Source organism: Propithecus coquereli, unplaced genomic scaffold (genome assembly GCF_000956105.1).
Source record: "Propithecus coquereli isolate 6110/MARCELLA unplaced genomic scaffold, Pcoq_1.0 Scaffold11, whole genome shotgun sequence".
NCBI lineage: Eukaryota > Metazoa > Chordata > Mammalia > Primates > Indriidae > Propithecus > Propithecus coquereli.
This window is the reverse complement of record NW_012134969.1, coordinates 3,479,035-3,496,180: the sequence shown is the minus strand read 5'-3', so window position 1 is coordinate 3,496,180 and position 17,146 is coordinate 3,479,035. Positions and strand designations below refer to the sequence as shown.

At 37.4% G+C, this 17,146-nt stretch overlaps 1 protein-coding gene across 1 annotated transcript in view; it reads left to right on the top strand.

Annotated features, from left to right (window-relative positions):
* Positions 1-17,146, top strand: part of VWA8 (von Willebrand factor A domain containing 8) — a 425,342-nt gene that overhangs the window by 198,920 nt on the left and 209,276 nt on the right. The window contains exon 19 of the mRNA XM_012648214.1: positions 16,522-16,599. Within this exon, the coding sequence (XP_012503668.1) occupies positions 16,522-16,599 (78 nt within the window). The remainder of the gene's footprint in view (positions 1-16,521; positions 16,600-17,146) is intronic.

The window sequence follows — 17,146 nt, the reverse complement described above, 5'->3', positions numbered from 1 at the left end:
TTCAATCTTATTTTAAACTGTTGATTTTTTTTTAATGGGCCAGTTGAGTGGTTTACTAGTTTTGTGCATAGGCTTGGAAGTTAGCTGACTAGAGGTTGAACTCTTCTACATATGGCTGTGTGTCTTTGTGCAAATTGCTTATCCTGCTAAGACTCAGTTTCCTGATGTCTAATCTGGGAATGAAAATAGTGAGTGCTCTTTTGGGCCAATGTAAGGATGATATGAGATAACACATGGAAAGTACTTCACACAGTACTCAGTTCTGCCAGCTAAAAATAAAATCTGTAGATCACTGTATAGTTTAAAAAGTACTTTAGTATTCTCTTGTTTCATTTTTTCTAAACAAGGATTAAAAGTAGAACAATAAATTTTTCATGGCCCCTTTTTCCCACTATTTGAAAAGTCTTACCTACTTTTCTTTCTGAGAAATCATTTTTCCTGATGAGACTATATACCAGAGTAGGAGGATGAAGATTAGTTAACAGTCAGTATTTGGTCTTTGAAAATGAAACCCAGGATGTCAAGTTCTCATCTCACTTTGAAAAAGTCATTACTCTGTGGACATTTAAGTCTTATATAGCCCATAGTGCTTCATGAGCTTTTTATAAGTTAAACTCTGGCACACTCATTGTGTCCTTTTCAGAACTTCTGCCATCACTTGAATGGCCTTAGACACAGAGGTTGTTGGCATCTCAGCCGCAATAGACCAGCACGGCAAAGAGAATAGATCAAGAATATATAGAGCTTAGGCTTGAGGAATAAATTTTAGAGGAGCAGGCTTTCAAAAGGAAGGTTCGTAGAAGTCAAGATATGATATACCAGTGGTTTTGAAGTACTTCAGATGGTACTGATGCCCTACGAGTTTGGTGGGTGGAATGCAGTGGGATTTTCTTGGCAAAGGTAGTACTTACAATTCGGCAGGTAATAGACTCAGGGTTTCAGGAAGCTCTTCTAGGTTAAAAGTTGACCTAGAGCCTAGCCAGTACCCAGAGAGACAGGGAGCGTATTCTGACGTCTGGAGGATAAGGGAGAGCTATGCAGAGTGAGGGGTGATGTGAAACAAAAACTTGCTTATGCTTTATGATAAATGAAGAAGAGGCTGTGAAAGTGTTTTGAAATTATTCTATAGTGCTATATAAACGTTAGTGTTGTGAAATCTAATATGCTACCTCCCATCTGTTTCCAGTCCCAAAGAAGGGACCCAAGGGCTAGACAATGGGGTGAGTTGGGTGGAGGGAAAAGCAGCTACAGCTCTATAGGTACTTGGTCGCATCTGATGCAGATGAGCGACCCCACTGATTTGCAAGCCTGTCTCGAGCTGGTTCGGGAGCCATCTGGGTAGATCCTGCAAGTTGAAGATCCTCAGGAGCAGCAAGGTGGGGGTCATTGGATTGTACAGACTTCTGTCAGTCCTTTCTCAAACTTTATCTGTGGTCGGCAGTTCAACCCCTATTCTGCCAGCCTCCACTTTGGAGAAAGAAGTGTTGACAAAGGAAGATTGTATTCAGTGTAATCTGCTACGTTTAGCTGGCTTTTTTCATATCAGAAGAGTTTTCTGTTTTTTCATTATAAACCTCTAAGACCATCAGTGTCATATCATAGTACCAACGTTGAAGGAACGCTTAGATTTTGTAAGTAAATTCTGCTACCTGTGTTCATTAAATCATCTAGTGAAAAAGTTGGTAACTATCTTAGACTGTCATGTGATGGCCCACTGTTCTTTCAGTCTCATTCCTCCCCCCAAACTCTTGTCCTCAGGTAAATTAAACTCTTGGTTTCCCAAACATACCTTCTTACCAGTGTTATATCCCAGCCTGTCACCTTTGCCAGCACACTTGAACTCTTCTTTCCCTTATTCTTTGCCTATCTGAATCCCTTCAGTTTCGCAGTGGCAGTGTGGTATATGGAGAGGAAGTAAGCTGGGAATCCGAAGACCTACATTCTTGTCCAGGTTTTTTAACTTTCTCTGTGATTTTGAGTAAATTGCTGTTCCTCCTAGAAGGGCTTTTTCTTTTCTTTCCTTTCCTTTTTTCTTATCTGTAAAATCATAAAATTGGAATGAGTATTTTCTAGGATCCCTCTAGATGTGATATTCCATAATATGCTTCTTTAATAAAGTATTCCTGAATACTACAGCTTGAAGATTTGACGCCACTCTCTGAACTGTGATAGGTGGTCATTTATAGATTTCTTATGGACTTTTGTTAGACTTATTGGTCTGCCCGCCATCTCTATGAAAGAGAGAGCTCCTTGAGAAAAATCTTCATTATTTTTGCATTCTCTCTGATGCCTTGCGTGCGGTAGACATCCAACAAATATTTGCTGAATGAATCACTGGATTTTAGAGGACTATCTAAAATAAATTCCTAATGAGTAGCCAAAACGCTTTAGAAATAATTTGAATTTAAAATTCAGGCTGAGTTGGATTATTTTCAGGGGATGCTAAGACAAATTGACTGAGTTTCTTCTGTGAGCTTGCAATTCTTTAGCGAACGAAACAAATAAATTAGGTAGAATCTAGGGACTGTCCGCTCGAGAGTAAATAGTTAAGTAGCCCATTCAACTAGATCTGGTGCCACATGATACGATCAGAGACTGGCAGCATTATCACTAAGACAGAATAATGAAATGCTAATTATTTTTAAATTTCTAATTATAATTAAGTGCTGATTAGTATTTAGCTAATTAAATGGTACATAACTTTGCACATGATTGCATTTACCAGGCCAAGGAGTGAAAATCAGACCAAGGTGGTTGGTTAAATTCTAAATAGAACTTTTTGGATATTTTGGCTAACTTCAATTTTTTGCAAACATGTTTGCATAAATTTAATGTCTGTGTTAAGATCTGAGCAAGATGCTGTGGTTAGACTCTTGGCTGCTTCCATTTGGGGGAGGTATGAGGTGGGTACAAAGCCACCTGTAGTATTCCTTGGCAAACGTGGTACCCTGCAGAGCTGTGCTTTGCTAAGAAGTGGTGTGAAGGTTGTGTGCTTTCTTTCTCTGTGCTCGCCTGAGTCCTGATGATCTACGAGAGGTCTTTTTTCAAGAATGTGTGCTTTTCAAGTTATAGTAACTCAGGTTCTTATTCAAAAGCTTTGAAAATGACCTGCTTCATTGATAATGGTATTTCATGCCTGTCAATATTTAATGCACCTTCTCACCTTCACCCTTATTTCCTTCCATCTTGTGAAACAAGACAAAAAAAGAAAAGACAGACGAGTGAAAGGGCAGGTGGTAGGTGGAGGACTATGGACTCGCAGCTCTCCTAGGGTAGTGTCACTGATGTTTTCACACGAATGCAAAGTGAACTACCATTTGTAGCAATTGATCAGGCTCCTTCCTTTCTCTCTTTCTAAAACATTAAGTGATAACTACTCAAAAATAAAAAGTCAATTGGAAGTGAAGCTTTAGGGATTAAATATTGACAGAGAAGACAATAGTGGATTGGTATAATTATACAATAAAATGTAATGAAAGCTTTCAATACAACTGCCTGTAGATAGATACAGTCCACATAACCTGTTTGCCATCTAGAAACTGGCTGAAGTCCACGAAAGAAACTCTTCAAAACTTTAAGTTGTTTCTAGAGATATCTCAGAAGATCGTTGTGCTACCAGTGGCAACTTTGACAATGAGGAAATGAAAAATAGGTGTTGATTTTGAGGTATCTCAAGGTATATCATCTTTATTAAGACCATCTCACCTTTTCCTTGCAGATAATATTATCTCTCCTAATAATCTATGACATTAGACACGATTTCACATCTGTTGGGAGGCTAAAAACAGTCCCATAAACACCATTTGTTATAGCAAAATAAAGTAGCCTGTGTCTTATTTATAATAAAATTAATTTTTTTGATCCTTTCTATTTTCTGTGTGGGATTTTATGGCACAGCACATAGTCTTTCCAGTAAGTGAAGCAGAATTACTGCCTTTCAGCCAAATGGGATAGACTGCCCTCAAATTACACACGTTTGATGGTCACTTAAGTAAGATACAGTGCTGCATATTGCAGAACCACTTTAGTATGCTGTAACATGCATTATTTTCAACCTACTGTAATTATAACATTATATGTACCTTTCATGCAATTAGGAGTTTCATGCTGGTCTTTTTTGTTTGTTTGTTTTTAATCATAGCATGACTTTCTATTTAACAAAAAGAGAGATGCCTATTTATTTTCTAGCTAGTGATGCTTTTTCTATCCCAGCTGTAGCTTAAAAATAAGTTTCCTGCCTTCCCCACCTCCCCTATCTGTTTTGCTTTTGACTTGTTGAGTCATATTCCATTTGATATACGAAATATTTATTGTGAAAATTTGGCATTATAGAGTCAGCCTATAGGACCTCATTTCTTTTTGTTTAAAAAAGGCCTTAAGAATAAATCTCTGTTTTTGTGTAAGAATATATGAGTTTTGAGAGACTATTGCATTTTATCAGATGTTTAAGGGGAAAAATATTTTAGCAAAGTGGTGTTCTAAAATGCTCAAATGCCTTTACATAAGAATTATTTTTAAAATATGCATTGTTTTCTTTTTAGAAATGAAAATTATATCACTTACTTATCATAATATCTTGGTTTCTGATATTACAAAAAAATTCAAGGCAAATCATGAAAAGTTAATTTATATTTAATGAGGCACAATTAATAATTTATAATCATTTCTATATGAATATAGTCCAGTAAAATCATTTGCTAGGAGTTGGTCAACTTTTTTTTTAAAGCCAGCCTTTTGTGTCATTTTACCAAATAATAACAATCTGGTAAAATTTTTCTATTTAAGCTTTCCCATGTTCCAGTCTATATTTTTTGCCCTTACCACAATTCTAATGCATTATGTATTCCTTATCAAATAAATAGCCAGCACTCTAGCTGGTTTTCATACAGGATGCCTTCTCTATCCTTGACTTTCATGTTCTTCATGTTTTTACATTTCTAATTCTTTAGGTACTCGTTTCAATTCCACGGCAGTTTCTGATCTATCAGCAGTGAGGTAAATCTTAGAAAGAATCTCGTGATCTTATTTTTCTGCTAAAAGATGAAAATGGCTCTACCTTGCTTCCCATATAAAATCCCCGTGGTAGGACAATACTCAAAACCACCCAATATCTGGCTCCAAACTCCTTTTATAGTTCTAGTTCTTTCAAAGTATAGTTTCTTACCCTTCCTGAGTTCAACATCCCCTTCCCCTCCACAGCCTTTTTTCTTGTTTCCTTTGTATAGTGCCTCTTCCCTTCATCTTTGCCTGTGAAGATCCTGCCGATTTTCAAAAACTCAGATGTCTTTTCCTCTATGAAGCCTTTGTTAGTCTCTCCCAGATGGAAATCATCTTGTTTTCTTCTGAAGTTTTATAGTATTTTCTTCATTATCAATGAAGCAGGTCATTTTCAAAGCTTTTGAATAAGAACCTGAGTTACTATAACTTGAAAAGCACACATTCTTGAAAAAAGACCTCTCGTAGATCATCAGGACTCAGGCGAGCACAGAGAAAGAAAGCACACAACCTTCACACCACTTCTTAGCAAAGCACAACTCTGCAGGGTACCACGTTTGCCAAGGAATCTCATTATGTTGATTCAGTTATCTTTTGAAATTGTTGTGATCTGTATTTGATTGCATCTATAATTGGTTTTAAGTTTCTTATGAGCAAGGATTAAAAATGGTAATATTTGTATGTTTTTTTATAATTTCCAATGCACTTTATATCATCTCATTTACTTCTGTAACAACCCTTTGAGGAGAAATTTATTTGCCACCTTTTACAAATAAGCAAATCCATTCAAAAAGGTTAAAATATTTGTTCAAGATCACATACTAGTTAATGGAAGAATTAGGAGCTTAATCTCCAAAGCTCATGCTTTTTTCAGTATACCACATGAATTCCTATACTATTAATAGTAATAATAACAATAACAATCATAAAATAACTAACTTCTGTTGATTGTTTATAATAGGCTAGAGACTATGCCTTACATACAGACTAAAGGATATTTAAAATTTTTCTATTATGGAAAACTTTATATATTCTAGAAAAAGTAGAATATGTAATATACTCCCTGTCCCCATCACCCAACTTCAACAATTAACAGCATTTTATACATTCATGTTTTACCTATTCCCCTAACATTTTTTATGTCATTTTTTAATACATTATTCTTTTGTATGTCATTTTTCTTATGGGTATCTCAGCATTTTTCTCTAATATAACCACAATTTTATTATTACACCTAACAAATTAATAATAATCCCTTAATATAATCTGATACCCTTTTTATTTTCAGTTTTTCTCAATTGTCTCAAAAATGTTATTTTACATTTGATTTGTTCCAAGCATTATCCAAAGTCTAATCACTGAATTTAGTTGATATGCCTACCAAATCTCTTTGAAAGAGGAAAGATATACTCTCTTATTATCTTTATCCCAAGAGATATTGACCTGTTTTCACGAATATAAACATTTTATTCAGAATTATACCACTACTGATGAACTTCCATTGAAGAAATATTTTTTAGAATAAACTTCATTAAGCAAATTTAATTTCTTGATTAATTCACACAATGAAATTAAACCATATCCATTTTTTCCAGCCTAGAAATAACTATTCTTTTCAGACTTTTCATAGCATTTGATTTTTTTTACTCTTTTATACACTGTGAAAAATCAATAAATATATATTTAATGCCAACTAAGTAGGACTCTATGAACATTGTTACTATATAATTCTTTGCATCTCATTCCATCTGTTAATTATAAGCTTATTGTGATTATGGATTTCATTTTTCTCCTGGTAGAGATTTAGTAAATGTTTGTTGAATTATTTAATATTGAGATACTGTGAATATTTTATTGCCAAAATTAAAGAATGTGTGAATTTTACTAATTAATAATTTGAACTAAGCCCTGGAAGATTGCTACCAGAACACCATGAGAAATATACCATGTTGCTATGACAGCATAATTGTCTAATATCTGTAGAGGTACTGAACAGTTTGTCCAGTAATTTTCTTGCCTGTGTCCCCATCTGGTAGCAGCAGCAGGGAATTTGATAACTAAATGTGCTGTGCTCCTAGTATCTCCAGTGGCCTACAGGTCCCAAGGCTATGAAATACTTGTTTCATCAAATACAGTGACTCTCATCTTTATTTTAAATTATTTCTTGTCCCTTCTCAAACCCCCTGGTTAGTGAAGTTGCATGAATTACAACCTACAAATTCTGTGCAATTCTGTCACATTCTCTCTGCCAATTTTTCCTGTCTATCCAGTATTTCTTTGTGAGTATTCTTCTGACATTTATTTTGAATCTGTACTTTGTTCTTGCAGACACATTGATTTTTTCCTCCTGCAATATTTGTCATGACTACTTTGGTTGTACCTAATGGCTGACCACACTACCCAAAAGTATATCTTTGCCATTTATAGCAACACAGTATTTCAAAAGGGAAATTACAGGGATGTAGATTTTATTATTCCTGTGTGTAAAGGAGGATATGACTTTGACAGGAAGCTTTATAAGTTAGTGTGTTTTAGAGCTATGCAAACAAGTAGTGTAATTGAAATGTACGTTTTCTCATCTGAGTTTCTGGGTACTATCTGTTGGCTCTGTTATATGGAACTCATTTGTACGAATGTTTAGGATTATTTGCTATTCAATTTTAAAAATAGTTTTTCTCATTACACAAGTAATATGTATTCATTGAGAGAATTTGGGAAATAAGAAATTTTCAGTAATCTTATAGCAGCAATCCCTTATTTTGTTACAGGATTAAAGAATACTTTTATAAGATAGAGTTTAGAGATGAGCTTGTCTAGGCCCTCTCTATAAAAATGAGCAAATCTATTTGGCTCAGATAGGGGCAGAAATTGCCATCTGAGAGGGAGTAAACAAGGATTATGGGCCGGGCGCGGTGGCTCACGCCTGTAATCCTAACACTCTGGGAAGAGGCGGGTGGATCACTCAAGGTCAGGAGTTCGAGACCAGCCTGAACAAGAGCAAGACCCCGTCTCTACTAAAAAATAGAAAGAAATGATCTGGACAACTAAAAATATGTATATAGAGAAAAAATTAGCCGGGCATGATGGCGCATGCCTGTAGTCCCAGCTACTCGGGAGGCTGAGGCAGGAGGATCGCTTGAGCCCAGGAGTTTGAGGTTGCTGTGAGCTAGGCTGACACCACGGCACTCTAGCCCGGGCAACAGAGCCAGACTCTGTCAAAAAAAAAAAAAAAAAAAAAACCAAGGATTATGGTCCAAGTCTCTTAATTCCTAGTATAGTGTATTTTCAGGCATTTTAAGCAAAGAATTAGAAGGTTTAACATTTGATGGAAATTTTTAAGTAAAATAAAAATGCAGTTAGAATTTATTTCTCCTGATTTACTGTAATATTAGTTTCCTTTATTTTGTTATTTTTGACTAGTTGGTATTTATTAATGACATTCATATCACTTTTCTAACAAGGAAATTAGGACAGTATGCAAAGAACATCTCTAAATATTACATAGACTGAACCAACTTTATGAAAATTATTACAGAATTAAGAGGAACTGGAAGAAAGACCCAAAGTAAAGATGTTCCAGAGAGCATGTGAGAAAGCTGAATGTTGGAACTGGCATTCACTTGGAGTCCATTTTAAAAATTACTGCAGAAGAACTACAGTGAGCTATAATCATACCAGTGTCCTCTAGCTTGGACAACAGAGTGAGACACTGTCTCAGAAGAAATAAATAAATAAAAATAACAAAACAGTTACTGCAGAAGAGAAGATCTGGATTGGCTTTCTCACTCTTCTCCCTCCGGAACCTTAGATACCATGCAGGGAGTTCCTAGACATATGTTCTAGGCAACTTTATAACCTTGGACTGACTGATCTTTGTCTCCTTGACATCAAGACATAAACTTTCATGCAAATCAGTTCAGGGAGGCTACCTCCTGACATTCTGTTTTGCAACATGGTGAAACAGAAAATGCAGCCCAATCTGTTGAGTCAGAATGGATTTATCTTCAAAATCCCATTGTATGCGAGGTTCTTAAATTCTTAGAACTTAAGTTTGCCTCACTCCAAAACAGATACATTACCTCCCACTCACAGGGCTGGCCTGAGGATTCAAGTGATTATGCACTGTAAGAACATTTATGCATGTGCCAGAGGGCTCCATAAATGGTAATTTCCTCCTCCTTGGACAAAGGGAGCAGAAGGTTCTTGGAAGAGGTTTCTACCTCCTTTAGCAAGAGTGATTCACATAACTTCCTTTTCTTCTTTTCCTCTCCTTTCCTGAAATTTTAATAGTTATTATCTGCAGGTCATCTGCGAGTCATTGGTGATAGAGACCTGAATAAGGGGATGATCTAGCCTCAAGGAGTGTCTACTGGCCAAGGCACCTGGCACATGACTGAAGTATACTGTGATGAGAGTGGTTCAGGAACCCAAAGGAGAGAAAAACATGGAGCAGGCAGACAAAGTGTATGAGAACATTTCATCAGAAGTCTGGGGCAGGGAGCTGAAGATGACAGATAAATGGGAAAGGATGGGCTATTGTAGTCAGAAGAAACCCCAAGAGCAAGGATGTGTGTTGCTCCATGAATTAGTATTAAACGTGTTTGGGGACAGGATTTGTCTTAGGAGTTTTGCAGAGCTTTGCCCTGAAGGAATATGTGAATGTGTTGGTTTGCATTTCAAATGCTGTTACACCCGGAAGGGCGTCTCTGAAAGACAGTAGCGGCTGTATCCCACAAGGCGCCGCATTTCTCAGACCTAAAGGTTTGGATTTGCTTTGTAAAGCACAAGTGAATCTGTTAAAAACTACAGGCTGAGAGCTGACAGTGGAGTGCCCCCCTGGAACAGACAGCTTCCCGAATGGCTGAAAGCAAAGCTCTTGTTTAAACCACTCTAGACTACCTGTCTCCATTCACAATAACCTAATAAACATGGAGCCAACATATCTCTGTTTAACCCCTCTGTTAAATGATAAACTTACCTTAGAATTTAGAAGTTAACTTTTGAAAGATTTGTAACTGTTTGCTCATGTAGATAGAATTAGTTAAAGAGTCTGTAGAAGCCTTCTGTAAAAGCCTTTTGAAAATCTGTTAACCTGAGAGGAACTACCTGCTGTTATGTCAATCTGTTACCCCTGGCAATTATTCACTATTCCCTGTAAGTTACCATGTAAGACCTCATTCGGGGCTTTTGAGACCCATGGAGAGGTCTAAGCCCCCTGAGCTCCCGCTTTGCCTATAATCTTTATAAACTTATAAAACTATATCTTTGTCTCAGTGTATTCTTTTATTTCTTCCATTTTCCATTTTTCTCTATTATTTTCTTATCCCTTGCAACTCTACCAAAGGGACCCGGTTTTTTGCGGGGAACATTGGCCACGTTCCCCGCAGATGTGGAGGTGGGAAGGTCATTATTCTGGAGACAGTGGCTGCTAGGAACTTGTTTGAGGGAGACTTGCAGAGGGCTGACATAGCAAGCTCACAAGTTTATCTGCTGTTCCTGCGATCCTTTAAGGCCTGTTACTGATCCTTCAACATTAAAGTACCAATATTTAGCCCAAATCCCATTCCCAGGCTAATTTACTTTTTGCCTGTTTTCCATTCCTTTTTCGTCCTTTTCTCCTATTCCATTTCTTTCTCCGCCCCCCAACCCCTTGTCTCCCCATGAAACATGGATAGAGTTTCCTAAGTTCTATATTTTTTATTGTCCAGGAAGAAAACCCCAGAAGCTCCTTTTCTGTAAAGGATTTTACTGCTAATCTCCCTCAAGAAACAGAGTAACTAAAATAATAAATCTGGGGAAGTTATAAGAGTCCCAGAATCCTTCAAAGTTCTTACAATCATGGTCCCTGAACATTTCTCTTACAGAAACTGGAAACATATTTAATTCTCATCCTCAGTTTGATTCCTGCCTGTGGAGTTTAAGTCTCTACTTCTTCTAACCCTGGAGTTAAAAGGCCTTCTGACTCTGTGAGGTTCCTTCTGATGCAGGGGGTGTCACAATGAAGGGAGGAAAGGCCCCTTAACTTGCCAAGTGGATTCTTAGCCTTGCATGAGAAAGAAATTGAGCACGAGCCAACTAGCTACAGGAAAGCTTTATTGAGACAGAGCTAGACAACAGATCCTACTCCACAGACAGAGTAGGGGTCCTCTCCCAAGCAGGAGTTACCTTATGGGGTAATGATAACGTTTTTAAATGTTCAGAAAACCCATATGTGACCAACACTGTCTCATAGTCAGGCCATAAAGGTTAATCATAAACTGCTGTCACAGAAGGGTAAGCACAGTTTGTAAGGCATCCAGCTTAGTAATTCATCCATCCTCTGATGGGCCTGGGTCAGTAACTTGCTGGCGACTTCCTTGTCCAGGGTGGTTAGGGTTTGTATCGGTCAAAATGGCTGCACTCAGGCTCTCTTGACCTTCCTTTTCTACCTTATCCCTTCATTACTTCTTTCCAGTCCATTGTCATGAAGACCACAATGAGACAGAACAGTAATGATAAAAGTAAGCCTCATTCTCATGAGATAATTTATATTTTTTAGGATCTCTGATTCCACTGGCTGCTTCCTCCTTTTTAAATTTTCACTCACTATTACCCTCAAAAAGAGTTAATAATGATGTAAAAATGTATCATTTCATATTAATTTTTATTAAAGGATACAAATTATCCTTTATACAGAATAATCACTACTAAGTAAAGACAAATATGCCCAGGAACAAAATGAAAATGTTAACAGATTTTTTTTTAGCAGGTGCACATTGGGTGATGTTTTGTTTTCTCAATTTCCCAGTGAGAAAAATGAGTATGTATAACCTTTACAGTGGAAAAATAAGATACTATTTATGTATTTATTCAATTAAAATAATCCTGAGGATTTTCTGTTCTAGGCAAAAACTCTGATTAGAAGGAACAAGTCACAATAACTGTTTCATTTTACTCAGGATATTTACAGAAATTCTTTCCTAGATTTTGCTTTCAGCATTTCCTCGAAGGAATTATCAGAGCTTCTTAAAATGAAGTAGGAAGCGACCTAATGAGATCTCTGTTTTAGAAAAATAACTAAACAAATTGTGGATTGTCCTGTTATGGATCCAGAGGTGGGAAACAAACTTGAACCCTTTCCAGGAGTCTGGAGAGGAGGATGAGCTGCCCTTGAGCTGAGACAGTGAATTCGAGAGGAAGCAGCAGATATGGGAAGCAGGCACTTCAAAGTAAACATACCCAAAATTAAACTGTCTTTTTGTAACTAGACTTCCCTTCCCCACCCAGCAAATCCACTTCTCCTCCCTTTTTCTCCTTCAGTCTACCACCCTGTTGCTCAAGACAAAACTTTGACTTCTTCTACCCATCCCCATCTCCAGTCCATCACCGAGTCCTATTAGTCCTTTTTCCTAAACATCTCTTAAATCCATCCATTTCTCTCTACCCCTTAGTTTAGGCTGTCATCACCTGCCGCTTGAAAATTTTGAAGGAGTTTCCAAACTGCTTTCCTTTGCTTTCTGTTTTACTCTCTGCCAGATCACAGTGATTTTCCAAAACTGGAAATCTGATCCTATTGCTCCATTGCTTCAGTGGCTTTTTTGGTGCTCTTAGGAAGCAGTCCAAACTCTTTTACATGGCTTCCAAGGCTTTGTCAGAGCTAGACCCCATCTTCCTTTCTAGCCTCGTTCCTTATCATTCCCTTCCTCACTCCTCTCTAGCCTGTGACATCTCACAGACCTGTCCAGCTCTCCAGCTTACTGTTACCCACAAGTCTTGACACATACTGTTCTGTCTACCTGGAACGCTCCCCCTTCTCTTCTTTCCCCGTACCTCTTTAATTCCTTGACATCTCAATTTAAACATAACTCTGGGATGGGCCTTTCTGAGCCCTTAGGTTAAATCTTCAAGTATCTTGGAGCCCCATATGATAATGCTGTATCTGTTATATTAATATTTGCTTAATTGTCTGTGTTCCACACTAAACTCTAATCTGTGACTGTGGCCAGGGACCGTAGGCTTTTATTTACCATTGTATCCAGTTCAGCTAGTACAGTGCGGTAACTTTAGGTATTCAAATAGTTGATGAATTAGACAAGGAAGTGGGAGGAGGAAGGGAGTAAACGAAGGAAGAGAAAGAAGGGAAGGAAGGAAAACCAAGCAATGGCAGGAAAGGAAAAAAACTGAAAGTTTTGCAGGTAGGAACTGCAAAGATCCTAGTCACATTTTGAATGATGTCAGGGGAAAAAAATGGAAGAGTCAAAAATATTCTAAGATTCTTTCACTGAGCAGCTGGGTACTTGGCAATACTGTTATTGGGGTTAAAAAGAAAGAAGAGTAGGTTTGGGTGGAAGCATAATGAGTTCAGTATGAACAGCTGGTACAGAATTTCATTTGACAATTAGAGATGGGGATATCAAATAGAGCTTAAGAAAGAAGTGAGAGCCGTATCTGATCGCTGAGGTCATGGGAGTGGGTGAGATTTCCCAGAGAGAGTATATGGAGCAAGAAGACAGCTGAGGTTGGCTCTCTGGAGACTCGAACATTTAATTTTTTTTTTGAGACAGAGTCTGTCTCTGTTGCCCTGGCTAGAGTGCCGTGGCATCAGCTTAGCTCACAGCAACCTCAAACTCCTGGGCTCACGCGATCCTTCTGCCTCAGCCTCCCGAGTAGCTGGGACTACAGGCATGCGCCACCATGCCCGGCTAATTTTTTCTATATATTTTTAGTTGTCCAATTAATTTCTTTCTATTTTTAGTAGAGACGGGGTCTCGCTCTTGCTCAGGCTGGTCTCGAACTCCTGAGCTCAAACAATCCGCCCGCCTCGGCCTCCCAGAGTGCTAGGATTACAGGCGTGAGCCACCGCGCCGGCCGAGACTCGAACATTTAAAGAGACACAGTAAAAGAGCTCCTTAGTGGCTGCCAGGACTCCACATCTCATTCTACATTTATGGGACTTGTAAACAGCCCATCACTCCTAAACAGCATACTACTCAGGAAGAATTTGAAAAAGGCATGGCTGATTCAATAACTGTGGAGGTGGACGAGGGGAGCAGCTCCCTGATAATAGCTTTTCATGACTTATTTCTTTCAGGAAATCCTTCATATTGCCAACATTATAATGCATTTATTATGTTTGCTTTTCTCTAGGATCACTGAATTTAACAGAACTAAACTATTAATACAGATATTTTAACTCATCTCAATTTATCTATTTAAAATTTTATGTTTATTGCAGCATGCCATTTAAAGCTCATGTACTTGTTTAATTTACGTACAAATGCAAAAATGTAATTTTCCTTATTTGTGCTTCAGTGTGAGGCTTAAAACTATTTTGGGTGAAATCCAGTGGGATATTGAAAAGATTCCTAATGGATGAAATGATCCATTGTTCTTACTTTAGTGAATTTGTCAATTTGATATTGAGATCTAACAACCTTGAATCAGAATCTTCTAGGTGAAATAAGTTGGATCATTTGTAAAACTTGCCCAACTTTTATAAGTTCATAATGCATCACAGATTCCATTATTCAGCATCTTTATTAACGTGGACACTGTTTGTATTTTACCAAAAGTTGCACCCCTTTTCCAGTACTTCCTAAACTCCCTGTATTCATTCATTCGTTTGACAAATATTGATTGAATGCATTCTTTGTGTCAGGCACTGTGCTGGGCTCTGCAGAATATAGTGATAAACAAAATGGATATAGTCCCTGCCTTCCATGGCACTCAATAAATAGACATTCACTTGATTTTAATTTTTATCTTTGGTGCTTATAGAATGCTTTTCTTTATGAGATACTTGAGCATGTAGTAAAAATATCAATAATAATGTCTGCTTCTTTACTGGGCTTCTGCTATTGCTGCTGTGCTCTATGCATTGCCCTAATCTGCCTAATTATTTCTTTAGGATGAATCCTAGAAGTGGAGAAAGAGATAATTTAAGGCCCCCAGTTTACCAAAATCAATTTCAAACTGAAAGAAATATATAATGTAGGGGCTAACAGTGTGAGCATCAAAATCACACAGACCTGAATTTGAGTCCTCGTTCCACTATGATTAGCTGTGTGATTGTGTACACATTGCTTAACTTCTCTGAGCTTTGGTTTATTGATTCGTGAGGTTAGAATAATCACAGTAACCTACCTCATGGGACTGTTGTGATGATTAAGTGAAATAACACGTGAATGTACTTAGCATAGAGCCTGTCACAATACAGGTTGAGTATCCCTTATCCAAAATGCTTGGGACCAGAAGTGTTTTGAATTTCAGATATTTTCAGATTTTGCAATATTTGGATATACATACCGGTTGAGCATCCCTAATCTGAGTGTTTCCATGTGAGCATCATTTCAGCACTCAGAAAGATTCAGAATTGGGAGCATTTGGGGTTTCCGATTTTCGGATTAGGGGTGCTCAACTTGTATAAGCCATCAATAAACAGTTATTTTTGCTATCACATGTGATATAGAACTCAGCTTTTTAACCACTCCTACTCTTCTACTTGTTAAAAGATTTACACCCCATTAATTATATTCCACCTCTAAGTGAAATCTTTTTTTTTTTGAGACAAAGTCTCACTCTTTCTGCCCAGGCTAGAGTGAGTGCCGTGGCGTCAGCCTAGCTCACAGCAACCTCAAACTCCTGGGCTCACGCGATCCTTCTGCCTCAGCCTCCCGAGTAGCTGGGACTACAGGCATGCGCCACCATGCCCGGCTAATTTTTTCTATATATTTTTAGTTGTCCAATTAATTTCTTTCTATTTTTAGTAGAGACGGGGTCTCGCTCTTGCTCAGGCTGGTTTCGAACTCCTGAGCTCAAACAATCCGCCCGCCTCGGCCTCCCAGAGAGCGAGGATTACAGGCGTGAGCCACTGCGCCCGGCCGTGAAATCTTTAACATAGGGAAATAGCTTGGGGGTGGATTCCATTTTTAACAGTCTGTCTTCTACACAAGGGTAGCAACTCTCAGCATCAGTAAGTGGTAAGGAAATGAGGGTATTTCTAGGAAAAGCACACATACTTGAATTTTATTAATATACCTGGGTTATAATTTTAGGTTTCCAGGGTTTTAAAGGACTGGAAAGTGGCTTAAAAGGAGAAGAAATGAGTGTTTTATTACAGCAGAAAAAGTGCAGTATTATATTTATCTTCCCATACTAAAAACGGTACCTCTGAAGAAATGATTAGAAAAATCATTGTTTTATACTTACTTGATCATATTTGATGGCATTCTTCAAATCTGAAATAATCTTCAGCTATAATGCCTAGATTTCAGTGTAAAATTATAGAACAAAAAAAATCAAGATGTAGGCTGCTAATTTATGGATTTCCTTTTAAATAAGAATAGCTTAGAAGTAGTATGTTTAGAGGTAAATTTTTTCAAAAACCTTTATGTCATGGGAGATATACTGTATATGTTTGTCAGTTTGGTTTTCATGAACAATAAACTAAAATAGTACAACTTTGAGAAATAGAAAACTTCTTCTTCTGGTTTGGCTTAAACTTACCTCCAGACAAAAGCCTCTTTTTGTTTGTCTGTGTAATTACAGGGTGTAGGAAAAAACAAGATTGTTGACAGATTCCTTCACCTGCTCAACAGACCCCGAGAGTATATCCAACTGCATAGGTAAGAGTATTAGACCCACAATCTCTTAAAATTTGATTTAATCATTTCTTTTTCTCCTAGTACAATTTAAAAATGTTTTCGTAAAGGCTCATTTTATAGACCAGTTTCATTTCTGTTCTTCCTGCCTTTATCTCTTCTCTCCTTAAAAGGTTATAAAATGAAGCAAAATTTATTTTTAAAGTGACTAATGCTTTATAAACATGAATTAATATTTTGTGGCCAGAGAGTGATAAACATTACATTCTAGGAGCAGATCTCATCAACATAAAGGCTCTTAAGTTAGAAGAAAAACATGTAGAAACTAAGCCCATTTTCTAACAATAGCTTGCAAGGAGAGACAAACTATCGGAGTCTCAGGTGTGAGATAAGGAACTCAGAAATATGGAAGAAGTATATTTTTAGTTGTCTACTTGCCTTCCTTAAAACACTTCATACATTATTTAGTTTTGTGTGATCAGAATGCTGGTTCAGGGATAACTTTTTTTTTTTTTTTTTTTTTTTTGAGACAGAGTCTGGCTTTGTTGCCCTGGCTAGAGTGCTGTGGCGTC